At 42.2% G+C, this 24,764-nt stretch overlaps 1 protein-coding gene across 6 annotated transcripts in view; it reads left to right on the forward strand.

The window, feature by feature from the left end:
* Positions 1-24,764, forward strand: part of LOC124619921 (uncharacterized protein T19C3.4) — a 284,127-nt gene that overhangs the window by 155,578 nt on the left and 103,785 nt on the right. For all 6 annotated transcript variants that reach the window (XM_047146561.1, XM_047146562.1, XM_047146559.1 and 3 more), the window contains one exon: positions 12,558-12,671. In XM_047146561.1, coding sequence (XP_047002517.1) covers positions 12,558-12,671 — 114 coding nt within the window. The remainder of the gene's footprint in view (positions 1-12,557; positions 12,672-24,764) is intronic.

Here is a 24,764-nt window from a genome sequence, read left to right on the forward strand (position 1 = left end):
AGGACTGCAGCGCCTTAGACCGCTCATACTCTCAAAGAAAACAAATTTTGCAGATGACCATTCCCCAACTTTTGGAGAGTACCACACCTTCTGTCAGAACTGACATGACCCTGAACAGCATCTGGAAGGGTCTGTACATTGGTTGACAATGTTGTCATAGAATTGTTTCCCATGTATACCACATTTGAATGCAGAGTAGTGAGAGTGCAAACTGTCTTGGTAATCACTATTTGATGTGTAACGTTTATTTATCCTCAGGCAGGCACCTGTGTACCTTGGGATGGCCACTTTAATTCGACAGCTGCCCCCCACCTTAGTGCTGCTTTGCAATTCCAAAGCTTACCATACCCTCTGGGGTATACATCCTCTGGTAGAGAATTTCTGATTGAGCAACTTATTTTTGATTTTGATCTGTGTCACCTCAATGATGATACCTTATATGCTAAAGTGTCACCCATGGCACCTTCTCGGTAAGTGATATTATGATCCATTCCTCCAATTCATAACAGTGGTTGCTACACAGTAGTCATTCCAGTAGACCTGTTCCTTGTTACTGTGTTAATCTCGGAATGGCCAACTGGCAGCTGTATATGTATGCTGTCGTCTTTAACCCCATTATGCCAGATTTATTGACGAGGTTCTCAGAGACATTTGTGACACAATCACATGACATTCTGGAGCTGCTATCCCCAGTTTTACAGGCTGCCTCCATCTGTGGTCAGTATCATAGTGGACCAGATACTAAACGGCTATTTAGGACAATTGAAGAGCCCTGCAATGTCTCAAACAACATCCTCCACATACCACACTCAAGACTTTCAAGTGATTTTTTGCACAAGATTGCTACCTAATTAAATTCAATAAGATGGAATGCAGGGGTGCTACATCTCTTCCTCAGGAACATGTGCTTCTTCATCCAAGGTGTGACCAAATTCCATAACCTGCAGGACTGCTAATGATTAACAGCTGTTCTAGATTCTGCTGCTTCTTTTAGGATTGGGGTAGGGGTCTTTTTGTACCAATGTGTGATGTGAGTTCTTGCTAAACATTTTACTGCTCATCTTTGCAGTAGCATTGACATCCTCTTCTTTCCTTTCCATTTGAACACACAAGACAAGTTGGAGACATCTCCCTATTCTTTACTCCCCCCGTCCTCCAATACCTGAACTACGTAATGAACATTTCAATGATAGGAGACTGTGTCAGGCTTTAAACTCATTTAGCGACACACTTTACTGTCCCACCCCCTTATTAAATTCAAAATCGTATGACTGGGCATCTAATGCAACTCAAACTCGTCCACTGAGGGTCTTCAACTTCTTTGGCTAGAAGATCCTTTCCCTTCACAATGGAGGGACAATGTTGTCATTGCTATCTTTAAACAAGGCAAAAACTTAAAATCCGCTAATAGCTGTCAACCGATTAGCCTCACCAATGTGTTCTGCAAACTAATTGAAAGGAAGGTAGCCCAACAATTATGCTAGGTTCACAGGTCCTTCTGGCCTCATTATCAGTGTGGTTTCCAGGAGGGCAATCCACAAGTCACCATCTGGTTAGGTTTGAAACAGCAATCCAGCAGGCTTTTTGTAAATACCATTTCATTGCAGTTTTTATCACTTACATGAGACACCACTTGGCACCATCGTATTCACTTTCCTTCCATGATTGGGGCTATAAGGGTTACTATTGATTTTTATACATCAGGCTTTTTTCCCATTGTTTCAAGTTGGTGGGCTTCTCAGCTCCCCATGGTATGAAGAGAACAGCATCACTCAGTGCTATGGTCTGAGTGTTACTCCTTCTTATTGCCTTAAATGGGCTAGTGATCTCCATTGGACCAGTGGTTCCACTGTGCTGTATGTGGACATTTGTTGCGTATGGTATAGCTCCCAATCTGTAACCTGGGCTGAATTCCAGCTCCACGGAACCATCTGAAGTGCCTCCGGTTGTGTTCTTTCCCGTGGCCTCCAGTTTTCTTCCAAAAAATTGCAAGTAATGCAGTTCTGTCATTGTATCGTAGTTTATTCTGATCTAGGAGTCTACTTGGATACCCAGTGTTCGGGAATTCCTGTGCAGTCCTGAGTTTTGGGAGTCCTCTTTGATAAAAAGCTGACGTGCTTGGCCTATGTTGATCAACTTCAGACTGTGCATGCAGAAGCTTAATGCTTCCTGATTCCTCACCCACAACTCTTGAGGTGCAGGTTGCACTTCCCTACACTGTACATATGTGGCCCTCTTGCTGTCCCAATTGGACCAGTTGATAATTATGGAGCAAGGCTGGCTTCTAGTGCGTTTCATAGTTGCCCATAGACAGTCTCATGGCCAAAGCAGAGATCTTACTTCCTCAGTTCAGACTGCAACAACTCTTGCTCACCATAAAATAACTTCATAATCTGACTTACCAAATTCTTTTTACACTTTGAGGGTGTTGACCTCTGACAGTTGCTCTCTGGTGGGGCTCCCAGGTGGGCAGAAGACCCAACAGAGGGTCTGGAAAGCCATTCCAACCCCATTGCTGTGTGCTTTCTGTGTATTCCTTTGTGCTTCGTCTTGGTTAGTACCCAGACCATGAATTTTGATTTCAAAGAACTAAAGTTTTTTGTCACTGTTTACTTTTGATCTACTCCTCTCTGTTCTCCATGTGTATCGGTGTGGTACCATCATTTAAACTGACAGCTCTAAAATGACGAGTAGAACAGAATATGCTTTGGCATCTCCCACTGGGCAGGAAGAACATTTGTTGCCAGGAACATGTAATGTTTTTATGGTGAAGCTGATCCATTAACGGAGCCCAGTACTTTTAATTTGTCATGACTCAGTGAGTAGTCTCCAGGCTGTTGACTGATGTTACTCTTGCCATATTGAGAGATGATATTCATTATTTTCTCTCTGCCCTTAGTCATACTTTGTGCTTCATTGTCTTTCTCTGGGCCCCAAGTCATGTGGGTATCCCAGGGAATGGGCCATCCATCTGGCCATCCATTTGGCTAGAGGAATGATTTCTCACCTTACATTCACTTTTGACAATCCCAGGTATGGATTTGTATTGCCAGTAACGCCTCTACTTAACTTGAAGACAGAGCATCATCGGATGATCTTATAAACTGCACACTGTCAAGCAGACTACCGTTATACGACACTGCTCTTAACGTTCCTCCCAGGAAGAATCCACCATTTTTAATTACTTTCAGATGGAGTTGACATTTTTTTCCACTGCACTGCATTTTACTATTTTAGAAGTGCCCTTCACATAGAAGGCCAATAAAGGGAAGACGTTAAGTATTTCTTATCAATTAATTAAGCTGACTAAAAAATAATAGTTTAGCAGTTTTCTATGCTGCCTTTGAGGGAATGTGTTCTATTCCAACTTTTAATGTTTTTTGTCAAGTGGCCCTTACATGTTCAGTACTATTAACTCAATAATATTGTGTAAATATGTTTTGTGGTAATTAAGGCCAAGAACATTGCAACAATATTACACAATATTTATGTCCGGGAAGCGAACAAGTCTGTGCTCAACAATATGGGAACTCTCATATATTGTGAATGAGTTTCTTGTTTGGCAAAAGAAAAGGAGAAATTATGTGTAATGGACATAATAAATCTGAAAAGCTTCCTGTGATCATTTCAATGGACCAGAAGCTTATTTATGGCAGCTTAGATTCGTAAACCACAGTGATGATTAATTACAAACTGAACAAGTGAATAATATAGTTTATAGCATACCTGTGCTGTTTTATATGTATTTCTCTAATGTAACAACTGTCACAAACGAAATAAATGTGTGTGATCTCTGGACAACTGACCTAACCTTACTTATCAATGCTGAGAACTGTTACGAGTAAAATAAACATTTCTGCTTACTGTCATCTCACAAAAATCTCTCAAAATCTTCAGTTTATTCTGCTATTGTGGACAAGGTATGTGGCATTTCCTGATAAGTGAGGGTTTTTCTTAAAGTACTGCATGGTACTTTCATATACATCCTCCCCACCCACATCCTGGTATTTTATTTCTCTCTCTCTCTCTCTCTCTCTCTCTCTCTCTCTCTTTCTCTCTCTTTCTCTCTCTTTCTCTCGGCAGAAACTGAAATGTATTGCACAGTACCATCCTCACATGGTACAATATATTGAGACAGTGTCAATATTTTTAAAACTCTGCAGTGTTCATTATATTGCACAAGCTGTCAATACCGAACTCGGACAGTGAAATTATTACACAATACCCAGTGTGCGAACACTCAAATGTGACCACCTACTGAGCAACCCCTGTGCGTCTGGGGGTTAGAATAGGCCTGAGGTATTCTGCCTGTTGTAAGAGGTGACCAAAAGGACTCTAACACTTTCCAGCCCTATGAGTTCAGGTCCCATTCTATGGTTTGACCTGCCACTTTCAAAATTCTACAGAAGTGCGGGCCATATGTGGAAGGACACCTTTGCCCCCCTTCTTGCAGCGGTGTACCGTAGGTCTCTAGAAGAGCGTAGCGTACCAAAGGATTGGAAAAGGGCACAGGTCATCCCCGTTTTCAAGAAGGTACGTCGAGCAGATGTGCAGAACTATAGACCTATATCTCTAACGTCGATCAGTTGTAGAATTTTGGAACACGTATTGTGTTCGAGTATAATGACTTTTCTGGAGACAAGAAATCTACTCTGTAGGAATCAGCATGGGTTTCGAAAAAGACGATCATGTGAAACCCAGCTCGCGCTATTCGTCCAAGAGACTCAGAGGACCATAGATACGGGTTCACAGGTAGATGCCGTGTTTCTTGACTTCCGCAAGGCGTTCAATACAGTTCCCCACAGTCGTTTAATAAACGAAGTAAGAGCATATGGACTATCAGACCAATTGTGTGATTGGATTGAGGAGTTCCTAGATAACAGGACGCAGCATGTCATTCTCAATGGAGAGAAGACTTCCGAAGTAAGAGTGATTTCAGGTGTGCCGCAGGGGAGTGTCATAGGACCGTTGCTATTCACAATATACATAAATGACCTTGTGGATGACATCGGAAGTTCACTGAGGCTTTTTGCAGATGATGCTGTGGTGTATCGAGAGGTTGTAACAATGGAAAATTGTACTGAAATGCAGGAGGATCAGCAGCGAATTGACGCATGGTGCAGGGAATGGCAATTGAATCTCAATGTAGACAAGTGTAATGTGCTGCGAATACACAGAAAGATAGATCCTTTATCATTTAGCTACAAAATAGCAGGTCAGCAACTGGAAGCAGTTAATACCATAAATTATCTGGGAGTACGCATTAGGAGTGATTTAAAATGGAATGATCATATAATGTTGATAGTCGGTAAAGCAGATGCCAGACTGAGATTCATTGGAAGAATCCTAAGGAAATGCAATCCGAAAACAAAGGAAGTAGGTTACAGTACGCTTGTTCGCCCACTGCTTGAATACTGCTCAGCAGTGTGGGATCCGTACCAGATAGGGTTGATAGAAGAGATAGAGAAGATCCAACGGAGAGCAGCGCGCTTCGTTACAGGATCATTTAGTAATCGCGAAAGCGTTACGGAGATGATAGATAAACTCCAGTGGAAGACTCTGCAGGAGACACACTCAGTAGCTCGGTACGGGCTTTTGTCAAAGTTTCGAGAACATACCTTCACCGAAGAGTCAAGCAGTATATTGCTCCCTCCTACGTATATCTCGCGAAGAGACCATGAGGATAAAATCAGAGAGATTAGAGCCCACACAGAGGCATACCGACAATCTTTCTTTCCACGAACAATACGAGAATGGAATAGAAGGGAGAACCGATAGAGGTACTCAAGGTACCCTCCGCCACACACCGTCAGTTGGCTTGCGGAGTATGGATGTAGATGTAGGTGCAGATGGTGCACGAGTGCCCTTAGATTCGATCTCCTGAATCTCTTGTCATGGCTTTGCATCTCCACCTGCGATTCAACTATTTGGGCGAGGACATTTCCGGTGTATGTCATCTTCTTCTGTTGTCTCCTGTCCTCTTTTGCACCCATGACAATATTGGATTTCTCTGCACCCACAATCCAGCATGGTAGCCAGTCTATTGTGGTGGGGCTGCCATGTACCCATTTGGTGGTAGCCCCCTGACAACACAGGAATCACACTGCTGATGCCTGAGCTGTAAACTCCCCACGTATGCCAAGGAGTAGATGCCTGTCTTCCTGGGGCATCAGGACTCCCAGAAATGGCCATCACACCAGTTGGCCTTTGCTGTGGCTGGGCGGCACCCTTGGGGAGAGCCCGTGACTGGAGTCGGTGGCATCAGGGCGGATGACCCGCAATGAAGTGGACTAAGTCATCTCTTGCTGGTGACTTTACAGCACCAGCAGTTTCTAAGAAGGGCAAGATAGAATACAATGCCAACAGGTATGACCCTAAATTGTTTCCCTCCCTCGCTACACCATGGGAGGAATGTAGAGCTACAGAATGGAGAAAGCCATATTCACCTCAGTTTTTAGTCTGTAGCAGAACTGATGGGGATTATTTTCTACTGGCGAAGCCCCAATTTTTCGTTGAACACCTTGAGGATAAGTTTGGAGAATTGACAGCGCTGCCCAAGATGTGAAATTGCGCAGCCTTGATTCGGACAGCATCCGTAGCCCAATCCCGAACGTTACTCGCCTATAACAAGCTGGGTGACATTCCTGTTTCCGTCACTCCCCATAAAAGCCTCAACAGGGTCCAGGGGATTATTTTCCATCATGACCACCTCTTGCAGTCTGACGACGAGCCCTGTGCCAACTTAGAACGGCGGGGTGTTCATTTCATCCAGCGCGTTTACAGGGACACCCAAAGACAACAGGGTTGCTACCGGTGCCTTCATCTTGGCCTTGAGGGTGATTCATTGCCTGAAAAGGTCAAGGTGTGCTGTGACGTTAAACCATACATCCCTCCCCCTATGCAGTGCTTTAAGTGCTGGAAGTTTGGGCACATGTTTTCCCGCTGCACTTCCAGTGCTACATGTCGAGACTGTGGATGTCCACTGCACTGCACCCATGTGTGCCACCTCCCACTTGCATCAACTATGGAGAGCACCTCTGCCCCTGCTAGCCAACTGCCCAGTACTTAAAAAGGAGCAGAAATTTTTGGAGTAAATGACCATGGACCAGTTGATTTACAAGAGGCTAAATGTAAATTCGAAAGATTAAACCCCATTTGGTTGATGTCGACATACGCTGCAGCTACATCACCATCGCTGTCCCATGTGCCAGTGGTTCCTCACTCTGTGCCACGAACAGTAGGCCCTCTGGGCCACCAGAATACATCTGCCACCTCGGTGGTAGGGGGGCAAATCTTCCTCCTTTGCTCCCAAAGCACCTTCTTTGGGAGGAAGGGTCTCCCCCCCCCCCCCCCCCCAAATGTGGAGGACATCAGTCCCCTCCCCCCTGCTGGAGAAACAACAGCCTCCTCCAGCTCCTCTCGTGCAGAAGGGGTCCCATGGGGCCCTCTCTTCCAAGGTCTCCACTAATGCCACGGCAGACACTTGCCAGTGGCTCAAGGAGCCAAAAGCTGCCGGACGAAGAGCTTCATGGTCTTCCTCCATGCCTGAAGCTGCTTCGGAGAAATCTTCCCAGTAAGCCCCTAAAGAGAAGCGAGAGAGCAAGCAAACTAAGATTTAGTCTGCTAAGAAACAGGACTCTCTGGTGGCCCCAACACCACCACCCCCTATCAGTTCTGCATCTGAGGATGCAGTGGACATCTTAGTGTCCCCTGTGGACCTAGAGCTCACTGATGCCTCATCCACCATAGAAATGGCTACAAATACTCCATCGAAGGCAGCAGGTGACATAACCTACCTCCTTGCACGCTTCATCCTTTCCCAGGCTCACAACAACATTATCCTCCAGTGGAATTGCGGCGGTTTTTTTCCCACTATCTGGCTGAGCTACGGCAACTGTTAAGCTTTACACCTGCTTTCTGCATTTCCCTCCAGAAAACCTTGTTCCCAGCAATGCGGACCCCTGCCTTCTGTGGCTATAAGGGTTATTACAGGAACTGTAGCAGCTATAATAGACTGTCAGGTGGAGTTTGCATCTACGTCCTAAACTGTGTATGCAGTGAACCTGTGCCCCTTCAAACCCCTCTTGAAACTGTGGCTGTCAGGATAAGGATGGCGCAGGAAATAACTGTCTGTAACATATATCTTCCTCCAGATGGTGCAGTACCCTTGAACACATTGGCTGCACTGATCGACCAACTCCCTAAACCTTTCCTACTTTTGGGAGATTTTAACTCATCACCCCTTGTGGGGTGGCACAGTTCTTACTGGCTGAGGCAGAGATGTCAAAAATTTACTGTCACAACTCGACCTCTGCCTCTTAAATACTGGGGCCACCACACATTTCAGTGTGACACATGGCACATATTCGGTCATTGATCTCTCAGTTTGCAGTCCTGGCCTTCTCCCATCTATCCACTGGAGAGCACATGATGACCTATGTTGTAGTGACCACTTCCCCATCTTCCTGACATCAGGCCCATGGATGCCTGCCCAGATGGGCTTTAAACAAGGCGGACTGGGAAACTTTAATCTCTGCTGTCACCGTTGAATCTCACCCATACAGTAACATCAATGTGGTGGTTGAGCAGGTAACTACAATGATCGTTTCTGTGGCAGAAAACGGAATCTCTTGTTCTTTAGGGTGCCCCCGGTGAAAGATAGTCCCTTGGTGGTCACCGGTAGTCACTGAGGCAATTAAGGAGCGTCAGCGAGCGCTACAGCGGCATGAGCGGCACCCTTCCCTGGTGCACCTCATAGCCTTTAAATGGCTCCGTGCCTATGTTCACCAGCTTATCAAAAAGTGGGTTTAGGAGTGTTGAGAGGTATGTGTTGACCATTGGATGCCATATGTCACCTTCCCAAGTCTTGGCAAAGGATCAAACGAGTTTTTGGGTACCAGACCCAAACAGGTGTTCCTGGTGTTAACATAATTGGCTTGTTATTTACTGACGCAAACATGATTGCCGAGCAGTTTGCTGAGCACTATGCTCGTGCCTCTGCATTGGAGAATTACCCTCCAGCCTTTCGCCCTCTAAATGGCAGATGGAAGAGACAGTCCTCTCGTTCACTACATGTCACAGTGAACCCTATAGCGCCCCATTTACAGAGTGGGAGCTCCTCAGTGCCCTTGCACATTGCCCTGACAGAGCTCCTGGGCCTGGTCGGATCATCAGTCAGATGATTAAACATCCCTCATCTGACTACAAGTGGCATCTCCTCGTGATCTTCAACCGGATCTGGTGTGATGGCGTCTTTCAGTCGCACTGGCGGGAGAGCACCATCATACCAATGCACAAACCCAGCAAAAACCTGCTTGGTGTGGATAGCTATCAGCCCATTAGCCTCACCAACATTCTTTGTAGGCTGCTGGAATGTACGGTGTGTCGGCGGTTGGGTTGGGTCTTGGAGTCACGTGGCCTACTGCCTCCATGCCAGGTCGGTTTCCACCTGGGTTGCACTGCCACTGATAATCTTGTGCCCCTCGAGTCTGCCATCTGAACAGCCTTTCCCAGATGCCAAAACCATGTTGCCATCTGTTTTGATGTATGAAAAGCGTATGACGCCATCTGGCGACGACATATCCTTGGCACATTATACGAGTGGGGTATCAGAGGCCTGCTCCCGATTTTTATCCAGAATGTCCTGTCGCTTCCTACATCCCGTGTCAAAGTTGGTGCCTCCCATAGTCCCCCCCCCCCCCCCCCCATCCCCCGCCCCTTATCCAGGAGAGTGGGGTCCCACAGGGCTCCTTATTGAGTATATCTCTATTTTTAGTGGCCATTAATGGTCTAGCAGCATCTGTATGGCCGTCTGTCTCACCCTCTCTGTATGCAGACAACTTCTGCATTTCGTACTGCTCTAACTGTACTGGTGTTGCTGAGCAGTGCCTCCTGGGAGCCATCCACAAGGTGCAGTCATGGACTGTAGCCCATGGATTTCAGTTTTTGGCCGCAAAGTCGTGTGTTACGCACTTCTGTCGGCATCTTACCGTTCATCCGGAACCAGAACCTTACGTTACTGACAATCCCCTCACTGTAGTGGAGACGTATCGATTTTTAGGAGTTGTTTTCGATGCCCATTGACTCTGCTTCCTCACCTTAGTCAGCTTAAGTGGAAATGCTGGCAGCACCTCAATGCCCTCTGCTGCCTGAGCAACACCAACTGGGGTGCAGATCACTCTACGCTGCTGCAGCTATACAGAGCCCTTGTTAAATCCTGCCTTGACTATGGGAGTCAGGTTTATGGTTCAGCGGTGCCCTCAGTGTTGTGTTTACTCGACCCAGTGCACCACTGTGGCGTTAGACTAGCGACGGGAACTTTCAGGACAAGTCTGGTGGCCAGTGCCTTTGTGGAAGCTGGAGTTCTTCCATTGCAGGTCAGACGTGCACAACTGCTTGCCAGTTATGTTGCACAAGTTCGTAGTTCTGCGCATCTGAATTATCGTCTCCTTTTCCCACCCACGGCAGTTCATCTCCTGCATCGGCAGCCCGGGTCAGGGCTTACAATTCTGTGTGAACTGGAGTCCTTGTCTTCACCACCTGCTACACTAGAGGTCCAGTCGCGTACACCTCCATGGTGTACACCTAGGTCGCTGTGCCTGGACCTTTCACATGGCCCAAAGGACTCAGTTCACCCTGCAGCTCTTTGCTGTCACTTCATCTCGATTCTTGACATGTGCTGAGGCCATGAAGTGATTTACACCAATGGCTCCATGGCTGATGGTCACGTCGGCTTCGCATATGTCAATGGAGTGCATATTGAACAGCATTCCTTGCCCAATGGCTGCAGTGTTTTCACTGCAGAGCTGGTGGCTATATTTTGTGCTCTTGAGCACATCCGTTCATGCCCTGCGGAGTCAGTTTCTTCTGTGTACTGACTCCTTGAGCAGCCTGCCGCCTGCAAGCAATCAACAAGTGCTACCCTCGTCATCCTTTGGTAGTGACCATCCAGGAGTCTGTCTATGCCCTGGAACGGTCTGGTCATTCAGTGGTGTTTGTGTGGACCCCGGGACATATTTGAATCCCAGGCAACAAACTTGCTGACAGACTGGCCAAACAGGCTACATAGAAACGCTTATGGAGATTGGCATTCCAATAACTGACCTGCATTCGTTTTTATGTCGCCAGGTTTTTTGGCTTTGGGAGATGGAATGGCATAGTCTCTGTATGCACAACAAATTGCATGCCATTAAGGAGACTATGAATGTGTGGCAGGCCTCTATGTGGGCCTCTCGCAGGGACTCTGCAGTTCTCAACTGGCTCTGCATTGGCCACACTTGTGCGACCCATGGCTACCTCCTGCGCCATGAAGACCCACCTCAGTGTCGATGCGGCGCCCAGTTGACAGTGGCCCATATTCTGGTGCACTGTCTCACTTTGACTGCCCTGCGACAAAATGTTGGGTTACTGGACTCATTGCCGCTAATTTTATCTGACAACGCCTCATCGGCTGATTTAGATTAATGTTTTATTTGTGAGGGTGGGTTTTATCATTTGATCTAAATTTTAGCACAAGTTCTTTGTCCCTCTGTGTCCTCCACGCTAGTGCTTTTAGGGTGGAGGTTTTAATGTGTTGCAGAATGGCTGGCTTCTCCTTTATTCTCATGGTCAGCCAGCCACGGTAATCTGTTTTGCCGTTTTAATCTCTTCTACCTGTTTCATGCATGTCTGTGGTTTTCTTCTCGCCTTTTTTCTATTTAAGTGTTTGATGCCCTTCCGTCGTTCTTATGGTTTTTCCTTTATCTCCATTTTGTGTTGTCAGTCTTGCTTGTTTTATTCTCACACTTGTGGCATTGTTTTATTCGGAACAAGGGATCGATGCCCCAGCCGTTTGGTCCCTTCCCCCATCTTTTAAACCAACAAACTAACCTACCTACTGAGCTGATTGTTTCTCTCATCTTTCTTTTTCTGTTGTTGATCCTACTGATGCTAATTCATTATTATTATTACTTATCTCTCCAACTGGCTATTCCGTTACTATAATACCCCTGCATAAGATTAATGGGGGATCAGTCATGGAAAATGTACCTCTTGCTGCAGATAAGCTCTGGGGTTGCCCTCATCTGCAGCCTGGCCTAAACCATACACTTTTACCTCACTTTAAATTACTCTTCATCTCTGGGTACTTGTATTGCTTTCAGTGCATTGATCTACCACTCCTGCATTACAGTTTGATTATATTTCTGTCAGATTTCACTAACTTCATATGGACCAACCCCTGAATCAGAGACCAGTAATCTCAGTGCATAGACCCTTAACTCCCCCTCCCTTCCTCCTCCTCCTCCTCCTCCTCCTCTTAGCTAACCTAAAATACTGTCTTCAATTGACGAATGTCACACTTAGTATATCTTGTATAATAGTCATCAGTATTAACAATAGACAGTATTAGCCATGGTACTTTTAATTGGCTACTGATGAGTAGTAAAGTAAGAATATTTGCTTGTTGATTTTAGAAGCTTACATGTTCTGGACTGTAGATGCTAAAGTTGAATTTTCCTCATACAAAATGATACAGCATAATCGTTAATTTTTTAATAGTTACATCTGTGTTTTGACAGGACATAGATGAGTACATAGCCAAAGCAAAAGAACAAGGATACCATACGGTACTTCATCTTGGGACGAAGGGTGTCAACTATGCTACAACAGTCATAATGCAGACTGCCATCAAGGTGAGCAAGCAGGAAAAGGATTAGTGCCAAACAGCCATAACTGCTAACTGTGGTGTGAGAATTATATTATGATTTTATATACTGGTGAATGGATTAGACAAACTTCGGTATTACATATATTACATACAACAATTGAGTGCCACACTTACATGGTGGTGTCAAAAATAATGCAGTCACTTTGTGGCGTATGGATAAGGGGTGTGTGTGTGTGTGTGTGTGTGTGTGTGTGTGTGTGTGTGTGTGTGTGTGTGTGATGGTGGCAGTAAGCTTTGCTGATAACAGTGTAGTTCTTATAAAAGTTTTGTTACTTTTATTGCAATTTAACATAACTTCTTCTTTTTGTGAAGGTTTACGTCATTGACATGTGTAATTCATAAGTTGATAGTTAATCGAATTACTTGATTTGTGTGTCGCACACTCTTACAGTAGTTGAAAAAATGTGTACTGTAGTTAGTGGAATATCACTTTGCTATTAATGTTGTTTAAGATTGTCTGTGACTGTCATATCTGTGTTAGAATTTCAATATCAACAAAAACAAAGCAGACAAAATTTGCTTTTCACATCTTAGAGTTTTGCTGTTGGATTCAGATGACGTTTCACAGAATGATTCTTTTGATAAAGAACAAATATTATCTCCTGTAAAGTTCAGTATGTGCAACACAGGGATTTTTAAAATGCTCTTGTCACTACAATCTCCTGAATGTTTTTCTACAATTCTTTAGACAGTGCACACAGCAGCTGAAATAAGCTACAGGAAGATAAGATAGCAGTGATGTATGCCACTATTTCTTTGTGTTAGACTTTTCACTAATGAAACTTGTTAAGGCCTTTCTGTAATGATATTTAGTTGAGCAAGAATACCTGGTTGACTTTATGTAATCAAAGTTTGGTCACTAACTTATTCAGTGGTAGTTATCATAAAAATGATGGCTGAGGTGAAATTTGCTGTGAATACTGAACATTGATCATGGGCTCAATCTCCTGCCAATTAGATAAAGATTGTATTACAGACTTGGTATTGATTTTATCACTGATATTATCCAAAGGAGATGCCTGAGAAGTCAATAACTTTCATGAAATTTTTTTTTTTTTTTTTTTTTTTTTTTTTTTTTTTTTTTTTTTTTTTTTAATATTTCCAATAATACTCTTTAATTATTGTTAATCTCATTCAATTCTGTCAAATTGAGTTCCATGTTAAGATCCCGTGAAAGTGGAAATTTGACCAGTGGCAGGTGCCTTCCATCTAGCATTTAGTTGGTCACTAAGAATTAGGATATACATCACAAAGCTTATCAGAATGTCTTTCAGTGGCAATTGCTGACTAGATTGGTAATCTACACTGGGGATATGGATATGGATATGGATATGGGGATGGGAAATGGGGAAGGAGTGCGCACACACGGAGATGGTCTTTTGTTCAAAACTATGTCGGAGACAACATAATGCATAAACAAACTCATTTTGTAGACTAACAGTTGTGTTTTGAGAGGTTAAGTAATGGGGAGGGGATATGCCACAGTTCTTGATGCAAAGTTTACTCTGCACCAGTAGTTTATATGAGAACATACAGAATTAAGGCAACATGCGGCTCATTTACCACTTCCATGTCTCTCTTGAACTCCATAGGAACTGTAGTTTGCTACTGAAGATGGATTTGGTACTTTAACTGATAGCAAAAAAAAAAAAAAAAAAAAAAAAAAAAAAGTGAAAGGTATGAATGCAAACCTACAGATTTTGAATTTTGTCATCATTCATCACATTTTAGGGTGAGAAACATTAGGAGTGACATTGTGACTCAAGACTGGTCAGGTTGACATCATGCATTTTGCTGTTTCGTCATCATTCATCCTAAAATGAATCTATCAATATCTGCTTCGACACGTTAAAAATGAACGTCGATCTCCATTGTTCCCTGAAAAATTTGACAATATGTGGTTCTTGATGCATGGCATGGTGATTATAATTCTCAGTTGACAAATCAAAAGTTTTTATTTTAGATCCCTGTTCTGCAGTTTTGTGTAGCACTTTTTAAAATTTAAATGTGACAAATAGTTCATTGAAGAATGAGATTTTCACTCTGCAGCGGAGTGTGCGCTGATATGAAACTTCCTGGCAGATTAAAACTGTGTGCTGGACCAAGACTCGAACTTGGGACTTTTGCCTTTCGCGGGCAAGTGCTCTACCAACTGAGCTACTCAAGCACAACTCACGCCCCGTCCTCACAGCTTTACTTCTGCCAGTACCTCGTCTCGTACCTTCCAAACTTTACAGAAGCTCTCCTGCGAACCTTGCAGAACTAGCACTCTGAAAAGTTTGCAGGAGAGCTTCTGTAAAGTTTGGAAGGTACGAGATGAGGTACTGGCGGAAGTAAAGCTGTGAGGACGGGGCGTGAGTCGTGCATGGGTAGCTCAGTTGGTAGAGCACTTGCCCGCAAAAGGCAAAAGTCCCGAGTTCGAGTCTCGGTCCGGCACACAGTTTTAATCTGCGAGGAAGTTTCAAATGGTTCATTATTTGAAAATGTCCAGTTGGATTATGATTTAGTGTTATTAAACTCTAGATCCATCCATAACTGCCTGGGTGAGCCTATTCACAGTAAGGTGAAGGCAGTTGTCTGTTATCACCAGTCTAACAAGTATCACTTGATACTTCCGACAGTTTCAGAGAGCAGTATACCATTTCATTTAATGCTAGATGACTTTGTATCTTGCATTCTACTTCAATCTGTATATTGTGAAGTAACTCTCTGAAGCTGAATGTTTTGGAAAGAATTTGGAACAACTTGCTATTTATTGTCTTGCATCTGATCCCTGATTTTCCTCGTGTTATTTGGTCTGTGCGAAAGGGAGTTATTTGTTTATATATGTATTACATACAGAATACAAGCTGTATGGATGTCCTTAAATGATACTTCAGTATGTGGAACTGATTTGAGTATACCTTATACTAAGCAGTTGTTTATAAAAGCTTTCTTCCTGTGCAGTTTTTCTATATTTGTATTGTACTGTAATGAGCATAAGTAATGTGTTTTTATTTAATTGCATGTGTTTATAAGTGTTCCCAAGTGCTCGTCGTAAGTGACTGCATGTTGAATTGAAATGCAATTTCCATTTTAAAGCTGGATGTATTGGCATGAAATATAATAATTAACTAAGAATGGTCTGTTACCCTTATTAAACTATTTCTACAGAAGCACTCTTCTATAGCTACTTCATGAAAATTATTAGCAGGTTTATTTAGGACCTTAGAGTTTGGAGATATGAGTACACAATTCGCATCTAAAAGACCTAAAGCATCAACCCTTCCTACAAGCTTGTTTTACTATGTTCTTCTATATTTTTCTTCCTGTTTTTATATTCAAATTGCTTTTATCCATTACTAAAGCCATTTCCTTCTCTCCAACCCTTGTAGAGTAATCTTTGATTCTATTGTACAAAGATACACACTGATGTGTTTTTTGACCCAATTTGAGTGATAAACTGAATAGCGAGCAACATGTTTTTATACATGTCGTATACTGGTGTTTTATGTAAGCGAAGGTAGTTTTCTACAATAGTAATAAAATAACTGATTTAGGTCATGAAATATCCTGTGTAAAAGCACGATAAACATTTGTTTCCATCAGCCTGTTACTGAAAATGGGCTGAGACAGTGGGATGGGAGGGTGGAGGGGCAAGTTTATGGGCCACTGTAGAGAATTAATTACTATTAAAATTTTCTTATAATGGCATATAGTATGAAATAAATGTAATTAGTTGATGTGTGTGAATATGGAAGTATGACATAGTGTAGTATTTGTAAAATTAACCTTTCTTCTGCAAAATCTCACACAGTCCATATAGTTGCAGTAGGCGCTTGCGTAAAGTAATAATCTTGTCTGCATGCCATGATGACCTTGTCACCAGGCCATACCAGGTCCTGCATTGACAGATTCAAAACCTCGTCCTCGCACTCAATCTGCCTGTGAACCTGACGCAGTAGACTATGATATGAGACAGATGGAGTTGCGGAGACGGTCAAGATCTTGTTCCGTGGAAACTACACATTCAGATTTTACTGCTGATATAGAATATGATATTCATACTTTGTCAGATGAAAGTGAGCTGGAGCAGTTCTTGTGTAAGGAGGATCTACACGGTAATACAGACATGCCAGAACTACGCCGCAGTAAGCGGAGTACAACCACCAGAAGCAGGCGGAAGTGAATATCTTTACTGTCCAAATTTTGTCTGTTTTATTAATTTCATTACGATGTCTTCCGTAATTTATGTTGCCTGTGCATGTCTTTTATGATTAGTTTGAATGCTCAAAATGACTTTCTGTGAAGAGTCTGGAAGGTTGTGAATCAATTGACAGAACTGAAATTCTAATTAAGACTGTAATTTTTTTTTGTAATTTTCTTTTAATATGCTTGCAGATTAGTTATATGTCTCTGTCTGGACTGAAGATGCTATTGTCAGTTTAAAATTTTAGTTGTGTTTTATAAGCTTAGAAATGGCACTAAGTATATTGAAATGTATTTCTTCAGTTTATTGTAGGACATAATCTGTGTTGAAATAGTTCCAGTACTTCATTATTTTGTTTTTGTGCTTATGTTCATCATATGTTTGTTTAATAAACATTGTTTTGAATAATTATTCTGCATGACTTATTTTCTTGACCACTTTCGTTACTGATCCCTTTTTTTGTTTACTGCTGAATTTTGCTGCTATTACTTAACTACAGAATGACTTACCACTGGAAATAAAATTTATTCACCAAATTGCTTGAAGTACTCATTCTAATAGAGAGTTACCATCACATTACAGAAATACAATGAAATAAATGTCACTCATTTATTAACAAGCTATTGTGGTGTCAGGTGAGCTTAATAACAGTTATGAAAACAAATTTGAGAGAGCAGCTTCATTGCAGCATCTGATGCTTTTTAACTGTAGATTGCTATGCCAGAAAAATTATCAGTTACTTCCAATGTTAAAAGCTGTTAGTCAAGAGGTCATATGATGTACACACTAAACGTCTCATGTCAACTCGGTTTGAAATACTGAAGTCTTACTAGAAGAAAATTCTTTGGGCGATATTCAGTTCAGGATAGCAGTTAATGTTTCCCACTTAATTTTCTTCTTGTTGTAAATGCTTTTGTGTTATTGTTTTTGATGGTATTTTGTCAAATGTAGTGTTTACAATAAATTTCTCCCTTAGACCCTGTAGTTAGGAAACTTCACTCGCAGATGCATGCTTCAGATAGTGTAGATGCTTCCTTTAAATGTCATTTATCTTGCTTTTAGATATTTTCATACTAATGTTTCTATGTTTTTTTATAGTGGGTGATTCAAAATTAAGGAATGGATTTCAATTGTTTATCACAGAAAAACTATTAAAGATACACATTGTGCTTGTCACTCGATAGAGGAAAGTTAAAAGTTCCGACACAGCTGTACAGTTGTTTGTTTCTAGCAACATGGCGACTACATCATGAGAGAGCATTTTGTGTGTCGGAATTTGCATGAAGTCAATTCATTGTTTAAGTGCAATATGCATTCTGCTGTTGATTCAGCAAGAAGCCACTTAACAGGCAATTTGCGTCTGGCATACAAAATTCTTGGAAGTTGGTTACATGTGCAGAGGGACAGCACTGGTCATCCATGCAAGCCTGATGAAAATGTCAAGCTTATCTTAGATGCGTTGACATGGGGTCCTCACAAGATGGGCAGACCAATAACTTCATCTTCCTCAAACAAAGGTGTGACGTGTTCTGAAACTATGCCTGCATATGAAGCCTTACAAGTTTGTTACTGCAGCAGTTGTATTCCTGCAACCATAACAGAAGGTACGAATTTTGCATTTCAATTCTGCAGGATATGGCAGAAGAAAGTTTTTCTGTATGACTCGCCTTTTTGAACAAATTAACATTTCATTTATCGCGTAAAATAGGCAGCCATAATGTAAGAATTTGGGGTCACAAAATCCTAGAATCTTCATCGTACACGAAACAGAATCACCGAAATTGTATGTGTGTTGTGCTGTTTCTGTTCACAAAGTTTATGGTTCTTTATTTTTTGCAGAGGAAACTGTCAGGAATCTCATACCTGCACATGCTGTTAAGTTGCTTGTTTCCTCAACTTCATAAAGATTACAATGATTTCATCTTTATGCATGACAGCACCCCACCCCACCTCACTTTTCACCTTGAGGTGCAGCATTATCTTAACACCACCATCCCACTATGTTGGATTTGAAGAGGTGGACAAAAAGATCTTGTTCATTGCTTGTGGCATCCCAGGTCACCAGACCTTACACCTTGAGATATTTTCTCTGTGGAGTGCCGCACCTATGACAGCCGAGAAATCGAATTGTTGAAGCTGTTAATTCAGTGAACAGGGATCTGTTGATTTATGTATGAAATGAAATGGACTAATGTTTCTGCATTTCTTGAGCAACACATTGGGCTCATATTGAGTGCATTATATAGTATCTGTGTGAACACAAAACTTTGAACCTCCTCCTATACAGTGACATGCTTAATGTGTTTCTATCTTTCATATTGTGTCTGCAATAATTAATTGAAATCTGTTCTTCCTTTTCTGTGGGAGAAATTTGTGTGATACATTTACAGAGTAGGGCTATGTTGAAATACATAAGTGATCAGCAGGATAGATACAAACACCCTAATAAAAATCATTAGGTTTATTTTTGTCCACTGTCTCTTGGTGCGTTGTTTCCAGTAAAGCGTTGTTGTCAGTAAAGCACTTTTTTCCCTGTTGTGGGTGACAGTGGTGATGGTTCTGTTATTATAACAACAAATTTACTAACTAGTCTCCAAGAAAATTCATACAAAAACGAACCATCTTCTAATGCGCTCTTCCAACTTAAACTCCCTGTAAAGTTGTTGTTTTTATTATTATTATTATTATTATTATTATTGGTAGTAGAGTGGTAGATATTAACAGGATTGCTGGTAATTTGCTTCGTTGCGGAATCTGACATAATGTTTCAAAGGTATTTGACATTTTTTATTCATATACTGTATATTTAGTGGGGTATATTGACATATCTGAAAAAGCTAAGAAATTGCCAATGAGTCTGTATCGTCTTGTGACTATAAAATCAGTTTTTAAGGAAGTTACAATGTTATTAAAGTACTGCATGGAAGCCAAATTATATTTAAAAATGTGAAACCAAATGCCAGGAAATGAGCAAGAATTCAGTTAATGAGATTTATTTTTAATTGCTTTAATGTATGGATACTTGTGATAGCATTAGAAGCCTGGGTTATTTCTAAAGGAAATTCTTCAAAAAATGGTTCTGAGCACTATGCGACTTAACTTCTGAGGTCATCAGTCGCCTAGAACTTGGAACTAATTAAACCTAACTAACCTAAGGACATCACACACATCCATGCCCGAGGCAGGATTCGAACCTGCGACCGTAGCGGTCACGCGGCTCCAGACTAGCGCCTAGAACCGCACGGCCACTCCAGCCGGCGGAAATTCTTCAAAGAGAAGTACATAAAACAGGATGATAAATCATTGCAGTTGTAAGTAGCATGTTCACAAAACCAAGGTCTTCTCTTCCTAAGTTGTTGAGTGACAACTATTACATATGGTAATAATTACGTTTTGTGTGATGTTTTGCATCTGTATTATTTAAAGATGCACCATGACTAGAAAATACACTACTTGTACTTTTCCTACCTGCAAAATTAATGTATAATTTAAGTTATGGATGAACTACACTAACTAGCATAGCAACTTGCATATTTAAAATCACCCGGCTTATTATTTTAGACCATTTTGCAGAAAGAAATGAAGTGCCATTTGTTTTGTTGGTTACAAAGCTTCTCTACAAGGAAAACTACTATAACAAACATAAAATTCCTTCATCTAAATCTGTGAGTACATACAAATTCTGCAAGCCACCATGTGCTGCGTGGCAGAGGATATGTTGTATCACTGCTAGTCATTTCCTTTCCTGTTCCACTCACCAATGGAATAAGGGAAGAGCACATGTCTCTTTGTTCCCATATGAGCCCTAATTTCTTGTATCTAGCCTTTGAAAACCTTACGCAAGATATAAGTTGGTGGCTGTAGAATCAATCAGCACTCAATAATTCAAGAGTAAATGAGCACACTCACTTAATAATAGAATATTGAGTTGTTGACAGACACAAAGGAAAGGGAAAAACATTTCTAGCTTTCAGACAAATCCTTTAATGAGCTGGGTTTGCAATTCAGCAGGTGGACTGAATTAGTGTTAGGGAAGGAAGCGGGAGGAGTGGTTGGAGAGGGGTAGCTAGCAGCCCATATGGAGTCAGCTATTGTGTGTGATATGAATGTGATACACGGGCACTGGAGCCAGCAAGTGGTGGTGATGTGCAGCTGTGAATTGGGAAGGGGTGACAGGCCAGGTTAGGGGGAGACGTGTAGAGGGTGTAGGTGTAATGGGTTTGAGGAGATTGAAGTCAGGAGGATTACGGGAGCAAAGGATATATTGCAGGGGTAATGTGCATCTGTGTAGTTCAGAAAAGCTGATGCTGAGAGGAAGAATCCAGATGGCACAGACTCTGAAGCAGCTATTGAACTCTAGTGTGTTGTACTCAGTAGCATGTTCTGCCACTAGATGGTAATCTCTAGGGACTGGAAAAATTCACATTTTGCAATGAATGAAAAATAGATGCTAATTCAGTCTCAAAATACGAAATTACTTAATGGATGCTATTTTATAGCGAATGTATCCAGATGAGCTATATTGTCAGAGATAATGAGAAATAGCTTTATTTTCTGCATATAAATATTGAAAAGTAACAGTTACTGGTATTTTACATTATCTGGTGAAGCCCAATTTGGAGAGATAATGTGCATAAGAGCCTGTTTGCAAAATAAAGTGTGTGAATGGAGCAACATATCAATGCACTCAATGATCTGGTGTGATTCCAGCTGATGCCAGTTGAATGGTCTGCTTAAGATATATGCTGCATAATGCAATGTAGTAATTTGGTGTGGGATCTAGCACTTTGTAATGAAGAAATGTATAAGTTTGTTTGTTAGCTAAATCTCAAATTATACTATAAATAATACGGACACTTCTAACATGGTAAATTAAGTGGTGGCTGATGTTTTGACCTGTGTTTGCATTGAATACCGCTAGAATTTGGGCCTAAACTATGTTGTCTCTACTAGACTCAACAAGAAATTGTGGGGTAGCCACCCCCGAATACTTTGTGTTTTGTGTTGATCAATTGTCTTTTCTTATTTTGAAATAAGTGGAGTGACTAATTCCGGTCCATCACAGATTTCAATTATGACCTTTAGAACACCAGAAGAGATTGGCGACCCCTGTGAAAATGTCAGTCCTGCTGTAGGCTGCTGCCCAGTGAAAGGGGAGGACGACTTGTTTCCCTGCACCATTCCTCTCCCCTCTGCTGGTTAAAATTCTAGTTTGTCTATGCTTGCGTCCATGTGCCACCACAGCCTATAGTGCTTGCACCCAGTATTATAGTGACTAGAATACTAAATCTTCAACGTTTCCAACTGCACCCTGACGTTAAAATAGAGTTGCCGTACATTCAGCTCTACTTCTACGCTAAGTGCCTTGTCAGTTCTGTCTGTACTATTGGCAAGCATGGGTCATATGGGTGTGCATGCCCACGAAAGTTTGAAATTACTCTGCAGATTTTATAATCTTTAAATGGTGTGGGAAAAGACAAATAATGACCATAAACACCTTGTGTTGGAGATGCATTCAGTTTACTGGCAGAAGAATGCTGCTGCTGCTTTTGGTTCTCAACAGAACCATCAGTTTTGAAGCTTAAATACAGCCAAACAAAGGAAACAAAAGCCATTACAGAAGAGAGAGGTTTTTGCAGAAACACACTTTCCAGTCAAATAGTGGTCAATCAACATCTTTTTTAACAGTCAGTTTCAAAGAATTAATGTTTTGTCTTCACGCATGTAGCATGACAACCTTTTGTACATGTAATCATTTACAAAGAATGAAAATAGATGAGAATTTTTACAGAAATAGATGCAAATTTTTCAAAAAGTTGATGCAAATTTTTCCAGAAATAGATGCTAAGTTTTCTGGTCCCTACAGTAAGCTAAGTTCCTGGCTACACTTTGGTGGCCATTCTGGTGGACAGCTTGCTGGTGGTTGTGCCGATATACTCTGAGGAGCAAGAGAAATTGGTACATATGCTTAATATTGAGTGAGACCCATGCGAACACGCAGAGTACTGCTACATGATGTGACATGGACTCGACTAATCTCTGAAGTAATGCTGGAGGGAATTGACACCCATGAACCCTTCAGAGTTGTCCATAAATCAGTAAGAGAATAAAGGGGTGGAGATCTCTTGTGAACAGCACATTGCAAGGCATCCCAGATATGCTCAATAATGTCCATGTCTGGAGAGTTTGATGGCCAGCAGAAGAGTTTAAACTCAGAAGAGTGTTCCTGGAGCCACTCTGTAGCAATTCTGGTTGTGTGGGGTGTGGTATCACCGTGTCCTGCAGGAATTGCCCAAGTCCATTGGAATGCACAGTGGACTTGAATAGATGTAGGTGATCAGACAGGATGCGTACATATGTGTCACCTGTCAGTTGTATCTAGACATATCAGGGCCCCATATCACTCCATGTGCACATGCCCCACACTATTAGAGAGCCTCCACCAGCTTAAACAGTCCCCTGGTGACATGCAGGGCCCATGGATTCATGAGGTTGTTTCCATACCCATACATGTCCATCTGCTTGATACTATTTGAAACGAGACTCGTCCGACCAGGCAACAAATTTTCCAGTCATCAACAATTCAATGTTAGACGAGGTGTAAATCTTTGTCGTGCACTCATAAAGGGTACACGAGTGGGCCTTCAGCTCCAAAAGCCCATATCGATGATGTTTCTTTGAATGGCTTGGACGCTGACACTTTTTGATGGCCCAGCATTGAAATCTGCAGCAGGGGGTGCACTTCTGTCATGTCGAACAATTCTCTTCAGTCATCACTGGTTATGTTCTTGCTGGTTTTTTCCCAGCTGCAGCAATGTCTGAGATTTGGTGTTTTACCGGGTTCCTGATATTCACGGTTCACTCATGTAATGGACGTACGGGGAAAATCCTCATTTCACCACTGCCTTGTAGATGCTGTGTCCCATCGCTCATGCGCCAACTATAACACCACATTCAAACTCACTTAAATCTTGGTAAACTGCCATTGTAGCAGCAGTAACCGGTCTAACAACTGCGCCAGACACTTGTGTCTTATATAGACATTGCCGTATTGTGCCTGTTTACATATCTTTGTATTTGAATACACATGCCTTTACCAGTTTCTTTGGCACTTCAGTGTAAAATACTGTGCAGAAATTGCACGAGAGCAGGTATGACATGGCTGCTTTCACAGGTGGTCCTGCCTCTAATGGGATATGATGAGCCTGTGATAGGATTGGATTAGGGTATACTGGGTGGGTGTGCGTTTAGTGGGCAGTGGAATATCACATAGGAGTGGGGAGTGTTATGAGTGGCATATCTGCAGTAATGAGAATTCCTCCATCTAGTATGTTGAAGATCTCACAAAGGCATTTACAGACAGGCACTATCTTTCAGAAGTAATCTGCAAACAGATTTCTCCCACCGTATTCTCACACAACCATAATCATCCCAGTATTCCCAATAACCAGATGCAAAGGAATGCCACTCGTGCTCCTCCTCCTCCTCCTCCTCCTCCTTCCCCCTTCTCTCTGATCATCCAGTATGACACCACACTGGAGCAACAGAACTATGTCATTTGCCAGGGCTTTGAGTATAAATCACAATGCTTGGAAAGGAGGGACATTGTACCTGTGATCCTTCCCACCACTCCTAAACTGATAATCCACTGCCCTTCCAACCTATATGAAATCCTGGTCCTTCCATAAGCCACTCCCACTCCCAACTGCTTGCCATGTGGGTCATATCCCTGTGGAATCACAACCCATGCTGTCTAGATCCTTTGTCCAAGCCATTTTTTTCTGAACTAAGCAGATGGGAGTGATCATTGCAATGCGTTGCTCGCTCCACTACCCTCCTGGTCTCAGTCTCCACCAACGCATTGCACCC

Source organism: Schistocerca americana, chromosome 6 (genome assembly GCF_021461395.2).
Source record: "Schistocerca americana isolate TAMUIC-IGC-003095 chromosome 6, iqSchAmer2.1, whole genome shotgun sequence".
NCBI classification, from domain to species: Eukaryota; Metazoa; Arthropoda; class Insecta; order Orthoptera; family Acrididae; genus Schistocerca; species Schistocerca americana.